This window comes from Danio aesculapii, chromosome 19 (assembly GCF_903798145.1).
Source record: "Danio aesculapii chromosome 19, fDanAes4.1, whole genome shotgun sequence".
Classification (NCBI taxonomy): domain Eukaryota; kingdom Metazoa; phylum Chordata; class Actinopteri; order Cypriniformes; family Danionidae; genus Danio; species Danio aesculapii.
Genome location: NC_079453.1, coordinates 41,840,518 through 41,857,093, shown reverse-complemented (window position 1 = coordinate 41,857,093; position 16,576 = coordinate 41,840,518). Strand labels below are relative to the sequence as shown.

Below are 16,576 nucleotides of genomic sequence, written 5' to 3'. Positions count from 1 at the left end.
TGCCTATTTGATTAGTCAGAAGACTTAATAAGAAACTGAAATATGAGGTGATGTCAAATAAAATCGTTGATTCATTTCACAAACTGCATCATCTGGCCATCTAAAGAATGAAGAACCGATACTAATATCGAAAGAGCTTCATTTTCATATTACGGGACCTTTAAAATGAAGAAAAAAAATCTGAGTTTGTGCGCACACTTGTAGCTCTGTTTCTTTAACAAAAAAAAAAAAACATGAATAATAGCATAAAAGTGGCACTCCAAAGCAAAATATATTTGGTGTTTCACCTTTTTCCAGCAAATAAGTTTTTTTTTTACTTAGAACAGAGATGGTTACTCACTATTCCTCCCTTCTGACACACACTCCACTTGAAAGTTAAAGCGTTGCGGCATTTCTGACTGCAAAAACTCCTTCCCAGCCCCTGACATGTCCACTGGGGCAACTATAATGCTGCTGTCTTCATGAATCTCTCTGAAGGGAAAGAAGACATAACATGTTACTGAATAAGCTATGCATAATTAGTCATCTTGAAATTTTAAGGTTTACTTTTGTTAAAACTGACAAACTTACGTTGTGATTTGTTTTTAAAGGGGTGCCCAAACTCAGTCCTGGAGGGCCGCTGTCCTGCTGAGTTTAGCTCCAACTTGCTTCAACACACCTGCCAGGAAGTTTGTAGTATATCTAGTAAGAGCTTGATTAGCTGGTTCAGGTGTGTTTGATTAGGGTTGGAGCTAAATTCTCCAGGATACCAGCCCTCCAGGACTGAGTTAGGACACCCCTAGTTTATTACAACGTTGCACTCTAACCTGGTTCTATAAGGTTCTCTTTGTGAACCAATCAACACTTTGAACGCATAGAACAGGACCAATCAGGATCTTAGAGGCCCGGATGAGTAACATATATGAGTGCCATTTGGTCTGTTACAAAATGTCACTAGCAGATGGAGATTTTTTTTTTTTACTAATGGCAACAATGTTTTAAAATAATTACCCATTATATTTCTACTTAAAATTAACTTCTGGACAAAATATCTAGCAGTTCATGCTTATTTTTAAAAAAAAGATGCGTCCTAAAATACAAAGCAGTATTAATGTAATTTTCTTATACACGATGACACTGTCAAATACTAATAGTTTTAAAGGACGCATGCATTAAAACTAATAAAGTTTTTCATCAGAGGGTTTGGAATCTATTTAAGCTGTCCCAAATGATTTTGATATTATACATTTCAATACATCAGAATCTCTCAATATGCCATTTTCATGCATGAATGAGATTTGCTCACAATATATTGCTTCACAAAAAAATGTTAAATCTTTCAATCTCAATATCACAAAAAAAATGCTCAGAATGCAGATGAACCTTATACACCACCTGACAAGTCTTGTTGTTTTAGTAACAACAAATAATAACTTGACTTCTAGTTGATCATTTGGTATCAGAAGTGGCTTATATGAAAGGCAGAGACCTCTAGATTAGGCTTATTTTACCAAAATAAAATATGATCATGTCTTGATTTTTAATGTAGTAATTAGGACAGTAAGGTCTGACTTTGCTTAGACAAAAGTCTTGTTACTAAACAGAAATAATGTACAGTATAGAGTATGAAGTCATGGTGCAGTGGAAAAAGACATGAATATTGTGCATGACTCCCATGAGCTTGGAGGACTGCATCTATACATCTCTGCAATGACTCAAATAACTGACTAATAAAGTCATCTGGAATGACAAAGAAAGAGTTCATCAAGAGTCTTTTTGGATTAATTTTCAGTGATTCCTCCATCTTACACCAGACATGCTCTATAATCGTAATACGCCAATCCTGGAGCACCTTGACTGTCTTTGCTTCAGGAACTTTGATGTGGAGGCTGAAGTATGAGAAGGAGCTCTATCCTGCTGAAGAACTCGCCCTCTCCTGTGGTTTGTAATGTAATGGGCAGCACAAATTGTCATCTTAGAATTATAAGGTTCTATCTGCCATTTTTTTGTCAAAATTGAGTTTTTGACATATTCTTATTAAATGATAACTTATTTACATTATGGGATGTGTTGTGTTGTTTTTTAAGTTGTTTACATTAAGACTTTTTATATTAAAAAAAAATTGTTACACATACTGTTTGCTATATGGAATGCAAAAACATTGAAGCTCAATATCTCAAAATCATTCAGAATGCAGATAGAACCTTATAATTCCAAGGTGACGAAATGTCTTGATACCTCAGGCTGTCAATGTTGCCATCTACTCTGCAAATCTCTTGCACACCGCCATACTGAATGTAACCCCAAACCATGATTTTTCCTTCACCAAACTTGACTGATTTCTATGAGAATCTTGGGTCCATGAGGGTTTCAATAGGTCTTCTACAGTATTTGTGATGATTGGGAATGCAGTTCCATCTGAAAAATCTGCCTTTTGTCACTTTTCTAGACTTGAAGTCAAGTTATTATTTGTTGCTCTTACAACTGGGATTGACGATTTTGTCAGGTAGTGTATATGCCAAATAATATACCTTGAATTACTACATTTAAAAAATAGTTATAGAACACTGAAGCATACTTGAGACAGTGGTGACATGCTTTATTCTTGGTGCTCCGGAGACATTCAAGCGAGCAGTAAATTTTAGCAGAGCCACTGCGCTGGAACGCCGTTTGTCCCTTCAGCAACACCTTATTACAGGCTGTGCACAGAACGCCAAGTCGCTTGAAATTCTGAATGGACTCCGTTTGTGCTCCTGTGACATGAAGAGGAAACTTAAGAATGCAAGAAGTGATTTCAGACCCTAAAGACCAATTCACACTGGAATCTCTGAGAAGTGATGTGCTTGTCAGTGTGAATTGTCTTTCAAGGCAATGCAAGTTTATTTATATAGCACATTTCATACACAATGGTATTTCAAAGTGCTTTACATAAATATCAATAAAAGAAACAAAATACAAGTATAAGACAATAAAAACAAGAATAAACATGATTGAAAACAGAATAAAATGTGTTAAAACAGGTTTTAATGGAAAGAAAAAAGACATAAGTGTGATCCTTCAAAGGAGTTGCTCATGCAAAAGAGATGATTTTTATCCTGTTTTTTAAGGATGGTTAGTAAGAAATGTGTAATGATGTCAAATTAGTTGTAAAGCTAACAACTGTTATAATGCTCATACCAGTGGATGCATTATTTACACCAGACACCTGATGATACGATCCAAGCCTCTGTTGGTCAAAATCCTAGAATAGACAAATTAACACACATTGGGAAAATCCATAATCATTTATAAAAATCTGCATGCAAAAGTACTAAAAACATGTGGCAGACATTAGAATATGAATACTGATTTTATTTTATTTATTTTCACAATTCACACATGTATTGTCTGTAAATGCTATATGCCATGCCATTATCTTAAACAAAATATAGAGTATTATTCAAATGTTTGTAGACTAAAAATACAGACTGCTGCTAAATATTTTTCTTGTCCCCAAAAATAGGATTCTAAAATGATTAGAACACTTAAAAGAACGCCATATACACTAACCGGCCATTTTATTAGGTACATCTGCCCAACTGCTCGTTTATGCAAATTTCTAGTCAGACAATCACATGGCAGCAACTCAATGTATTTAGGCATGTAGACATGGTGAAGACAATCTGCTGCAGTTCAAACCAAACATTAGAATTGGGAAGATTTAAGTAACTTTGAATGTGGCATGGTGTTGGTGCCCAGACGGGCTGGTCTGAGTATTTCAGAAACTGCTGATCTACTGGGATTTTCACGCACAACCATCTCTAGGGTTTACAGAGAATGGTCTAAAAAAGGAGAAAATATCCAGTGAGCGGCAGTTCTGTGGGCACAAATGCTTTGTTGATGCCAGAGGTCAGAGGAGAATGGCCAGACTGGTTCCAGCTGATAGAAAGGCAACAGTAACTCAAATAACCACTCGTTACAACCGAGGTCTGCAGAAGAACATCTCTGAAACCACAACACATCCAACCTTGAGGCGGATGGGCTACAGCAACAGAAGACCACACTGGGTGCCACTTCTGTCAGCTAAGAAAAGGAAACTGAGGCTACAATTCACACTGGCTTACTAAAATAGGAAAATAGAAGATTGGAAAAACGTTGTCTGGTCTGATGAGTCTCGATTTCTGCTGCCACATTGGGATGGTAGGGTCAGAATTTGGCATCAACAACATGAAAGCATGGATCCATTCTGCCTTGCATCAACGGTTCAGGCTGGTAGTGGTGGTGTAATGGTGTCTGACCATGTCTATCCCTTTATTACCACAGTCTACCCATCTTCAGATGGCTATATCCAGCAGGATAACGAGAAATGTCAAAGCGTCAATCATCTCATGGTTCCTTAAACAAGATAACGAGTTCACTATACTCAAACGGCCTCCACAGTCACCAGAACTCAATCCAATACAGCGCTTTTGGGATGTGATGTCACAGGGGATTCGCATCATGGATGTGCAGACGACAAATCTGCAGCAACTGCGTGATGCTATCATGTCAATATAGACCAAAATCTAAAAAATAGACCAAAAGTAATATTTCCAGTACTTTGTTGAATTTATGCCACGAAGGATTAAGGCAGTTCTGATGGCAAACTAGTACGAACCTAGGGCTAGTAAGGTGTACATAATAAAGTTGACTGGTGAGTGTATTTGCATATGCATTTTTTGTTAACAGGCCTTTAGGCCTTTAATGTCATTTATAATCAATTTAATGCATCAAAGGAATTAAGTTTTTAAGGGTAGTTTAATTAAATAATTTGCTTCATAAAAAGCATAACTCTAGTTGGAGATATAGAGCCCATAGGTGTAGGTTGAACTTATACAAGAAATCTTCTGTACCCTTTTCAGTGGGTTTATTTAACAAGAGTTTATTTTATTTATCAAAATAACTACTGTATTTTTTCTTATTGTATGTCTGCAGCAATACAGTGATCTCATTAAGAACTTTCCTTTCAAGGACAATAATGTTTACTACTACTAATTACATGGCATAACTAATCTCAGCACACAGAAAAAAATGTTTCAATTTCTGTATATTTGATTAACCTCGTCATCCTTAATGTTTCTCAGTGGACTTTGAGGTGTTTTCTTCCACTCTTCATCCATCGGTTCATCCTTGATCTTCACAGGTAAAACGTCAGAGGGGTCGAATGCTGCAAATCTTTTATCAGCAGCCTGTGTTTGCTGAATAACAGAGGAAGATTTTATTTGTCTAACTGTATTGCTCCATGGATTAGCAAACAAACATTTAACATAAAGGTTGCTGTGTTTACCGTGACGGCAGATGAATGTGAAGGTCTGCTTTTAAGGCCTTTGGCCCTCAGTGCTTCTGTTGAATGAGAAAAGTATATAAATCAGGTTTAAAGATATTAATAAGAAACGTTTTCATTTATTATGCATGAATTGGCTATGAAATAAAATTATGAACTACTTTAACGTCTCTGGATTTGCTACTAGGGATGCCGATACAGAGTACCAATTCTAATGCTTCAAGCTTTATAATGCATTAAGCACATTTTCCCTCTAAGTATAATACTTAAGTGGAGATCTCACCTTACCTAAGACAATAAATTAAAGATGTTACATATAATCACACCTATTTTAACCATTTAGGTGTGAACATATCATGGCCAGAAGCAGCTTTACAGAAAACAATAAAACACATATAAAGAAAATATTACTAAATACTATTAAATTAAAATACAATAGTAGGAAATATTACAAACAATCGCTCCGCTCGTGTCACAGCAGCTCAAAACATGGTAAATACAATGATTGAACTTGCAATAAAGAGACTATCACTAACACGTCACACCGCATCTGTATATATTTTAGCTGTTGTGACGCAAGCGTATCGATCGCTCACGCCTCCACACATCATTTATCTTCTCAAGTGTTGTAGCTCTTGTAGGCTACGTATAATATATGGGAGCAAAAGTGTGTCTACCTCAGCTTGTAAACTCCTAAACAAACACTTGTGATCAGTTCATGAGATCGGCTAGAATTGGCAAGTACCGATCGAGTCATTAAATGTAAATATCGGCCGATACCGATCTTCGGCTGATCGATCGGAGCATCCCTATTTGTTACTATTAGGTTAGTGTTTGGGGTAAAATTTTATTTGGGTTTCATTTTATAAACTACCGATGACATTAAAAATTTCAAACAAGAAAAATCCCATTTATTTGCAGAACAGATGTTTAATTCCATATGCATTTGCATGTTTTCTGTTGATAATTAAATGGGCTGTTTTAATCCCTTTAATATATTTGCTTAGTTACTGTACTTTATAATAATTACAGAGCCCCTTTTATGGGTTTTTGAAAATGACCTTCTATGCAGTGTGTAACACAGCTCTACGTGAGGGGAAATATCCAGCTAAGGCTTAAATCTGAAAGTGCCGTGTTTAAAACTATTGATTCATCTATAAAAGAGTCGACTCATAGTGGTTTCAATATTAATCGCTGCTGTAACGAATCTTTAGCCATGTCGGTGTGACATCGATACAAAACTTAAGCTCCACCCATTAGTTGCAGTGCACAGACCCCCCGCCCCGCCCACAAACACTATAAAAAGAAAGAGGAAAACAAACACTGTAGCATGGTTCAACCAAGTTGCGAAGACGCTGTGCTCTGAAGTGTGAGGGAAAGTTAGTGTTATTTTCTCTACCCAAACATGAGGCTGTGAAGAGTCAGTGGATGAAGTTCATTTTTGCAAAAATACCTCAGCATTAAAGCCCCAGCCTTGTACTGAGTTCCCGTAATTTTTTTGACGGGTTCTTCAGCGATCTACTTGCTTAGAGCGGGGGATTCATCGGCCTTTGTTAAAGGAAGAATCAGACCATTGATGTATGGGACTTTATCAGAGCTTGACAGAACTTTACAGACACAGTTCATGGATCAGTTTCTTCCTCCATTTCACAAGTGTAAGTAACTTGAGTGCGATTAAAACGGTTGCCTCCTTGTTTTCTCTAGCTTGCAAATTATTTGTATTTTTTGTATTTAATTGTGTTTTGTTACTTGTAACCGCTAGTACTGTATCTGGTTAACTCTTTATATTCTCATATCGAGTCTAAAACCATGCTGAAAACGTGACGCGTGCTGCTTTGACTACGGATTTAAATGCATTTGGAGCTTGCGATCCACTGCCATTTGTCCTTGCTATGGCTATGTCAGCTGCTCCTACACATGTGTGGTCAAGTTTCAAAATAGTTCAGCTTTTGCCACAGTGTGGATTAATACTAAATGTGTGTTATTGGTTAAGAATAGAGCAATATGCTGGTGTTTAACTGCATTGCTTTAATGCACTGGGCACACATACACTCTGACTACTTTAACAATGTTAACAATGTTGATCAGCGCAGATTAGCATCACGCTGAGGAGTATGGGAACAAATGAATCGCTGAATGAATCATATGAGAGTCGCTGGGATAATTAGGTAAAAATAAATGCATATTATAAGAATGAAAGTGTTTTTTGACATTGCATGCATATCAGCCTGTTATTGGACCTTTTCTAATGCACAATAGGGGCCCTTTAAATCATGTGGGTAACTGATGGACCTGTAATGCTGTCAGCGTTGAACATTTACCTGAATCTTCTGGTTCATCCGTGTCCATTTTCCCACTGTAATTCTCATTCTGATCAAATTCACTCTCATTTGAGAGGTCCTCGACTTTAGTGATCACAAGCTCTTCTGAACACTGTGCATTTTCTTCTGTGTTGATCTCTTTGTCCTCGTTCTCTGAATCCGTGGCATCCTCTGGCGATTCCAGTACACTCCTTTTAAATCCTCTATCCTGGCTTGATGGGTTCGTCTTTTCTGGTCTGCTTCTCCGACACACATGTGAATGTCCTTTAGAAAGCTCATTGGTCAAAAAGCCACCAGCTGCAGATGTAGAGCCCAGCGGTGAATGTGGGGAAATTGCAGAAAAATTAAGATATTTGGCTAAATAACACAAAGTTAAATGCATTTTAAAATTAGTTTATAATATTTAAAGCAGTGGTTCACCTAATAATGAAAATTATGCCATCATTTACTCAACGTTCACTTGTTCAAAACCTATTTGAGTGTTTCTTATGTTAAACACAGTGGCACCCACTGAGACGATGAGTGCCAACAATCAGCATTTTTCAAAATATCTTCTTGTGTGTTAAACAGAAGAATGAACAAAGACTACAGAACACACAAGACGTGTCACTCGAAAAGGTATGATTGGGGAAAAGTGTAATGGTTAATATAGAGAATGAAGCCCTGCCTACTAGTACAGGAGCCAATAATCAATCACTACAGACTGATGTTTCTGCGGGGGAGAAGCTCGGACCAGACGTGTGCTTTACAACAGTTTATGTGGTCAACAAACGTACTAAAATCTAATGTCTTGCTCCACAGACATAAGAAATACATCCAAATAAAGCTTGAAATCTCTACTTTTAAATGAACCAACAACACTTCCTTCAACTTGTAAAATTATTACAATTAAACTTTCCCTTATTTTTAAGTTCAAAGAAAAATGGACTATTATTTGTTATTATTATTTTGCTGTATTAATTGGTTACTGAGCAGCAATAAATACCACTTTAAAATATAAGGAGTTTTCATGTGATTTTCTAAACTAGTAGTGTTTTAAAATTAATGAATGCATAATAATCGTGATAACCATGATTATTCCTCAGACTATAATCGTACAACCATAATGAATAATCGTTGCACCCCTAATAACAAGTAGGTAATTAGGCCTACTTCACCTTCAACAATATTTGTTAGAGATGTTACAATGTTGGCTGCCTCTTCAATCAGGATAGTGGCTAAATTTGGAGAGGCCAAACTCACAGGAATAATAAGATCTTTCTTGCCTTCTTTATTAGCAACAAAATCCATGTTGACGTTTTCACTGAACGGTTCTTCCATGTGTAGCCCAACCTTTGAAGGATCATCCTGTCAAAAACAACAACAAAAACAGTTACTAAAGCAACAAGACAGTAAAACCGCACAACAATACTTCATCCCAGCTAGCCTAAACTATCCGCTTGTTAAGTCATGACGTATGGAACACGATTTCTAGGTCCAAGCCGCTAGTCAGCTGAATTAAGAAAATATTAGTTTATGACCCCTTATTAGTCATATCACACATTAAAGTGTTTTTTTTTTCAATGTATTCATTTTTTCATATACCAGGTAACTCTGGTATAATTTTAACAAGAGTGGGCGTCTAACAATATCGCTCCAGAGCACGCGCGCATCCGCATGGATGCTGTATGTATGTATGTATGTATGTATGTATGCATGCATGTATATTTGTGTATGTATATATGTGTACGTATATATATATATATATATATATATATATATATATATATATATATATATATATATATATATATATATATATATATATATATATATATATGTGTGTGTGTGTGTGTGTGTGTGTGTGTGTTTGTATGTGTGAATGAGAGAGCGTGATGCTGTGTGTCGCTTGTTTGGTGCTGTATGTGTGTGTGAGTGAATGAGAGAGTGTGTTGCTGTGCATTGCTGGCTTGGTGCTGTCTATGTGTGTGTGTGTGTGAATGAGAGACTGTGTTGCTGTGCATTGCTGGCTTGGTGCTGTCTATGTGTGTGTGTGTGAATGAGAGAGAGCGTGGTGCTGTGTGTCTATGCATGTGTGTGTGTTCATACAGACAGCTTGTTATTGGCTGTCTGGACTATCATCTAGCTGGGTGTTTTTGGTTTTGCTCTTCTGTTTGCGAACACATCACCCCCTGCGTAGATCTCTAATATGAACAAGACAAACAGGTGACCGCGAACCTAAGGTTGCATATACTGTATTCAGTTTCTTAATTGGTTTAGGCACAAGCCAAACCAAACGCTGTCTGAGCCTTACATCTTTTTTTTTTTTATTAATACCGAGGTAAAATAGGGATGAGGTTTGACGGTATCAAAATTTGGATACCGCCCAAGCCTAGTGTACACAACAGTCTCTGGACTTTCTGCATTCAAGGCATCAATAATTCAACAATTTATAAAAATATATCACATTTGTTTAGCCATCAGATATTAGGCATGGACATATATATTGTGATCATGATTTTTGAAAGCATTCAGGTGCTTTGTAAACGTTTATTATTTCCACTTGTTCAGCCCACCCGTACAGTTTGATAGAGTGCTTGGATCCGGAAGCTGCTTCGCGTGTGGTCACACTTAACAAGCGGATGAGAGGATTTACCATTTGGTAGTACCACGTGGGAGAAAGAGCATAATAGGTGCCAAATACAGATGGAGGTGTAGATGGTTCGGTAGATGGATTTGTAACGGTTAAAATGAGTCTGGACTGAAGACGTTCACCAGGGCACGATCTGGGATTCTTTTGCCTTACTAAAGTTGTCTGAAAATCATCCTCATCATCATCATCAAAATAGGCCTCTTCATTTTCAAAATCAAAGCTGTCATCAACTGATTGGGTGTCTGGGTCAATCTCAGTCTCCTGAAACAGAAGCAAATGAACGGTTTAAGGAGGAGTTTAGCCAAACATGATAATTCGGTCAGTACATACACATCCTTATGCAGTTTCAAACCAGTCCAATGAATACAAAAACCACAGTTTGCTGTGACAAAAGATACCGTCAAACACCAAATTTGAAATGTCCAAAGCACCATAATACAGTCTTTGTTTTTGTTTATTCCATGCAGTTCTGAGAGCTGATGCATATTTTGATTTTCTCAGACATATCAAGGTAAGTGCGCAAAGGTCACTCACACACTTCCAAAAATGTTTAAAACATGCTATTAATTAGCCACTCTTGAAAAAAAAAAAAAAAATAGTAATCTTGATCCAGCTTCACTTAATAACTACAGGCCTATATATAAATTGCCTTTTATTTCAAAAGTTTCAGAAAAAATAGTCGCCATGCAGCTGAATATTGTTTTGAAGGCTCATAATATCTTTAATAAATTTCAGTCTGGTTTCCGTAAACCTCACTCCACAGAAACTGCCCTTCTCAGGGTCTCAAATGACATTCTAATGCAGGCATGGGCAAACTCGATCCTCGAGGGCCGGTGTGCCTGCAGACTTTTGCTCCAACACTAATCAAACACACCTGAACACCCTAATTAGTGTCTTCAAGATCACTAGAAAGCTACAAGCAGGTGTGTTTGATTAGGGTTGGTGCAAAACTATGCAGGGACTCCAGGATCGAGTTTGCCCATCCCTGTTCTAATGGCTGCCGATGCAGATGAATGTTCTGTGCTGGTTTTGCTGGATCTTAGTGCAGCTTTTGATACAGTCGATCACTGCACTTTAATAAGGAGGCTGCATTCTCTTATGAGTCTTACTGGGTCAGCACTGAGTTGGTTAACCTCCTATCTTGCTGAGTTTTTCTGTGTCCATAGGAACTCGTATGTCAGACTCCATTACTCTGTCCTGTGGTGTGCCTCAAGGTTCTGTCCTAGGCCCTCTTCTTTTTAATTTATATATGCTCCCTCTCAGCAAGATTGATAGTAGTTTTAAGGTCAAGCTTTTAATTAACTGTATTAGTGTTCCTGTATTTGAGTTTTTTACTTGTTTTAATATGTTTTTACATGTTTTCTTTTATTGATATCTCTTCCTTTACCCGTTTTCTCTTATTGTAAAGCACTTTGTGACTCAATGTCTGGGAAAGATGCTATAAAAAATAAACCTTTACTTACACTCACACACACATACTTTAATTTGCTGTTATACTCCATATAAAATATGTGTTGCCCTCGATGGACGTTAACATAGCTGAATACTGTAATAAATACATTGTTCATTAATTATTTGTTCAGCCTTGTAAAGATAATATTAACATTAACTAAAGGAACCTTATTATACAGTGTTACCCATGCAATGTCAATTTTAAATGCATTTGGTAAGATATTTATTTAGTTTACTTTGTCCCGTAGGAAAATTTCATTGCAGCATACACTCAGAGACTTCTGACATTTCACACTTGGCATATATAAAATAAATATTTAAAAAACATGGTACCCTAATCTAAATAAATGTCCACATTACTAGCTATCAACTGCTACTGAGGGAGGAGGAATTAAAAAACTTAATTGCTTGGGGCATACATCACTTTCATATTTCTTAGCATCTGGAAACTTAGTATCGATGACCTGATGGGAACAATTGGAAGGAGTTTTATAAAAGATGTCTCTCATCATTGACAATCATGATAGCCTTATTTAGTACTCTTTCTTTGTATATACTATCAGTGCTCTTTAGTTTTATTCCCAACAACTTACTAGCTGTTGTTACCACTTTACCCAGTGACCTCTTATGGGCCTCCGAAGCATTTCCATACCAACAGGTTACACAACATGTTACAATACTTTAGATAGAAGCACTATAAAACATGATCAACAATATTTTGTCAACATTAAAAGACAAATGTTTCTTTAATTAGTTAATTCTTTGTTGAAGCTTGTGCACTTAACCCTTTAACTGCACCCCCAAGAGAATAAACGTTTGGATTGCATTTCTTAGCTCCTACTGGCGCTAGTTAACACACTCATCGCATTTTTTCCCAACACATCCCATAATTTCTAAAATATCAACCAACTGACATGTCGGTTATAGTAAAAGTAACTGAATTAATACAAATACTATGAAACAATTGGAAATATGAAATGTAAGACCAATTTATTTTAAAACAGTCAAATAAAACATTTTTGAATACTAAATCAGCTTTATTTTTTTAAGTATGCCATAAAATATTTCTGATTGTCATTTAACATGTTTTCTTGGTTTCTTTTTTACAATAAAACCAAACTCGAGTGTAATAGTGCAACAGGATTGTGTTTGTTTGATTTTTTTGTAACCCAACAATGCTGTGTGTGTGTGTAAACCATTATTTAAAACGGTCAACCATTTGTTAGAGCAGGCAGGTAAAGGGTTAAACGGTTCTCTAACAAACGAATTACAGTATACGAGTTTTTTTTTTTTGTGTTCTCCAGTCGTTAAAACCCACCGCATTCGCATTGAGCTCAACGCAAACCTCGTTTGGCTCAAACCCCTGAACAGAAACAGGCACAGCGGACGATTTCAATAGGCGCCTGATCTGTCCCTCGTCTGGCTTGTAATCCCCTGGAGTGAAATGTTCACTGCACAACCTGGAGCCGTCGATTTTTTTCCACGGTGTGTTTACATCCCAGCGAATAGCGAGCAGCCATTGCGTCAAGCGCTCCGGGTCATTTAGAGGGAATCTGTGAAATGTTAATTTTTCGTCTCCTGTTGACGAGGACGCGCGCAACCTTACTACTTTATTCAAATTAAAGCATCCCGGATAGACGCACGAACGCACCATTTTAAGACGAATCTACAGAGACAACTCACTTCTGTTTACAGTTACTTCCTCGGAGTTGAAAGGGCGGATGGTAAACTCTAAAATGCGTCTTCCGCCACCTATAGAACGGGCGTACAGAGCAAAAAATTACGTATACACTTACCGGCCACTTTATTAGGTACACCTGCCTAACTGCTCATTAACGCAAATTTTCTAATCAGTCAATCACATGGCAGCAACTAAATGCATTTAGGCATGGTCAAGACGACCTGCTGCAGTTTAAACAGAGCATCACAATGGGGAAGTTTCAAGTGTCTTTGAATGTGGCATAGTTGATGGTGCCAGACGGGTTGGTCTGAGTATTTCAGAAACTGCTGATCTACTGGGATTTTTACGCACAACCATCTCTAGGGTTTACAGAGAATGGTCGGAAAAGAAGAAAATATCCAGCGAGTGACAGTTCTGTGGGTGCAATGCCTTGTTGATGCCAGAGGTCAGAAGAGAATGGCCAGACTGGTTCCAGCTGATAGAAAGGCAGTAGTAACTCAAATAACCACTCGTTACAACCGAGATGTGCAGAAGAGCATCTCTGAATGCACAATATGTCCAACCTTGAGGTGGATGGGCTACAGCAGCAGACCACACTGGGTGCCACTGCTGTCAGCTAAGAACAGGAAACTGAGGCTACAATTCTCACTGGCTCACCAAAATTGGACAACAGAAGATTGGAAAAACGTTGCCTGATGTGATGAGCCTTGATTTCTGCTGCCACATTCAGATGGTCGGGTCAGAATTTGGTGTCAACAACATGAAAGTATGGATCCATCCTGCCTTGCATCAATAGTTCAGGCTGGTAGTGGTGGTGTAATGGTGTGGGGGATATTTTCTTGGTACACTTTGGGCTCAATGCCACAGCCTACCTGAGTATTGTTGCTGACCATGTCCATCTTCTGATGGCTACTTCCAGCAGGATATCGCACCATGTCATAAAGCGTGAATCATCTCAGACTGGTTTCTAGAACATGACAATGAGTTCACTGTACTCAAATAGCCTCCCAGTCACCAGATCTCAATGCAATAGTACCTTTGGGATGTGGTGGAATGGGAGATTCGCATCATGGATGTGCAGTCGACAAATCTGCAGCAACTGCGTGATGCTCTCATGTCAATATGCACCAAAATCTCTGAGGAATATTTGAAGTACCTTGTAGAATTTACAACAAGATTAAGGCAGTTCTGAAGGCAAATGTGAGTCCAACCCAGTACTAGTAAGGTGTACCTAATAAAATGGCCGGTGAGTGTGCTTGTATGTGTGTATGTATATATATATATAAATATAAAATCTCTAACCTAATTTGAGGAACACCTGCTAAATATGCAGATTAATTTCATATTGTAAAAATAACCAAAAGCAGATATTTTACACACACACACACACACACACACAGCATATAAAGATACTGCTGTAGTATTTGCAGTATAAAAGTGTTATTTGTGTGTAAAAAGCCTTACACCATTTATCTGATAATTGTATGAGTTAAATGTCCATACTTGTGAGTTTTCTAACATAGTATCAACTATCCGAACTGCAATTATAAACATATCCATCTACATAAAATAGTCCTGTTCAATTGTCTAAATTACTCTTTAAAAAACAACGCAAAAATAACACTACATAGTTCCACATTACTTTCATATGTGGGCATAAGATTGTAATATATAACTTTTCCTCCCCCAACACTGGTCTTGTTTTTATTTGCAAGTTAACTTGCCTTATTATTTATTTTTCTAATTTTGTGTGCTTTATGTTTGTCTGTTTTTCTTGCTCCCCACTATTATGCATGTTGTCAAAAGCATAAATACCACTACTAACAATAATAATACTATAAAATAAATTTGACCCTCACAAGTATAGCTAAACCAGCGCACGCACACACACCTCTGTTTCTTGTTGTTGGTTCTAGTTTTCGTCGAGTTGGTCCTGTCAGACCGTCTGGTGAAAAATGTTCACAGCACACCCGCAGCGCCCGGATTGATTCAATGGCTGAGTTTATATCCAGTTTGAGAGCAAGCAGCTACAGCTGCTGGATGGAGTCGTATTGCTTTCTCTTGTTAGAACCACCAGAAGAAAAAAAAAACCACGCGGACCATTTCAGAAAATAAATCTCTTAAATGGAACGTAAAGCCGCCATGTTTGGACGGGCAGAAGCGAAAACACGCTCGCAAGCTAAGGAGATGTCAAGATATCTCCACGAAAATGCATTTCATTCGTCTCTTTTTGTGAGCTTTGAAATTAACTCGGAGGCAGTTCGTTTAGACGAAGACAGCCATCCACTTTTACACGAAAAAAAAAATCCTTCTAGCGGATGGTTACAAAACAAAAAATGATGCATTTGCCCCACCATAGCGGACTGGGGCTGTAATACAAGATATAGTTAAAGAATCACGCCCCTTTTTGGAAATACTCTTAATTTTACAACTGCCCCCTAGAGTTAAACAGGTGAGTTTACCATTTTGAATAATTTCAGCTGATATCTGGGTCTGGCAGGAACACTTTAATGTTTGCTTAGCATAGATCATTGAATCAAATTAGACCATTAGCATCTCACTCAAAAGACCAAGGACTTCTATAAATTTCCTATTTAAAGGTCTTGTGAAGTGCTTTGAAACGTGCATTTTTATTTGATGTTTGACTTAATCTCAATAGAAACACGATGAGAGGATGGGACAGAGTAGCTCATCCTCTTTTTAAAAACAAAACAGCTGCTAGAGAGCTATTGAGGGGTTATAATGTAATGAGAAACTGTCAGGTCTGTGAATCACAATGATCCATTAGGGCGGAAGTGACAAACTAAGTTTTATTACATGTTTATATCAGTTTTATATCTTCTAAATGTGAATTTTGTCACTTTATTTTAATTTCATGCAACCTTTACAGCTTTGGAAATGCAAGAAACTATGCACTACCTATCAAAACTCTGCAACAACTAATACATACTCTACAAGCCAACTGACCCTCAGTGATGGCATTTCACAGCTACCGAACAACAACAGCAGTGCTTTTTTTTTTAATCTGCTCTTTCAAGGGAACTAAAATATGGATGTTACACTTACAGACATGGGTGATGATCCACTTGGTCCTGCCTGTACTCTGAAGATTGTTGGGATGGCAGTATCCTTTAGACGCCGTCCCGTGGGACTGTCCATGTTTACCCAATAATAGTCATCTGGTTGAAAATGCTCTGAGCAAACACGCC

The 16,576-nt window shown here is 37.5% G+C and overlaps 1 protein-coding gene across 1 annotated transcript in view; it reads right to left on the bottom strand.

Annotated features, from left to right (window-relative positions):
* The window catches only part of LOC130246437 (zinc finger MYM-type protein 4-like), a 35,156-nt gene extending 21,811 nt beyond the window's left edge, over positions 1 to 13,345 (bottom strand). Inside the window, 10 exon segments of the mRNA XM_056479382.1 lie at positions 341 to 406; positions 408 to 471; positions 2,558 to 2,732; positions 3,157 to 3,220; positions 5,058 to 5,195; positions 5,285 to 5,340; positions 7,603 to 7,899; positions 8,868 to 8,949; positions 10,238 to 10,495; positions 13,005 to 13,345. Coding sequence (XP_056335357.1) covers positions 341 to 406; positions 408 to 471; positions 2,558 to 2,732; positions 3,157 to 3,220; positions 5,058 to 5,195; positions 5,285 to 5,340; positions 7,603 to 7,899; positions 8,868 to 8,949; positions 10,238 to 10,495; positions 13,005 to 13,340 — 1,536 coding nt within the window. The 5' untranslated portion in view covers positions 13,341 to 13,345.
* Between the last annotated feature and the right edge of the window lie 3,231 nt (positions 13,346 to 16,576).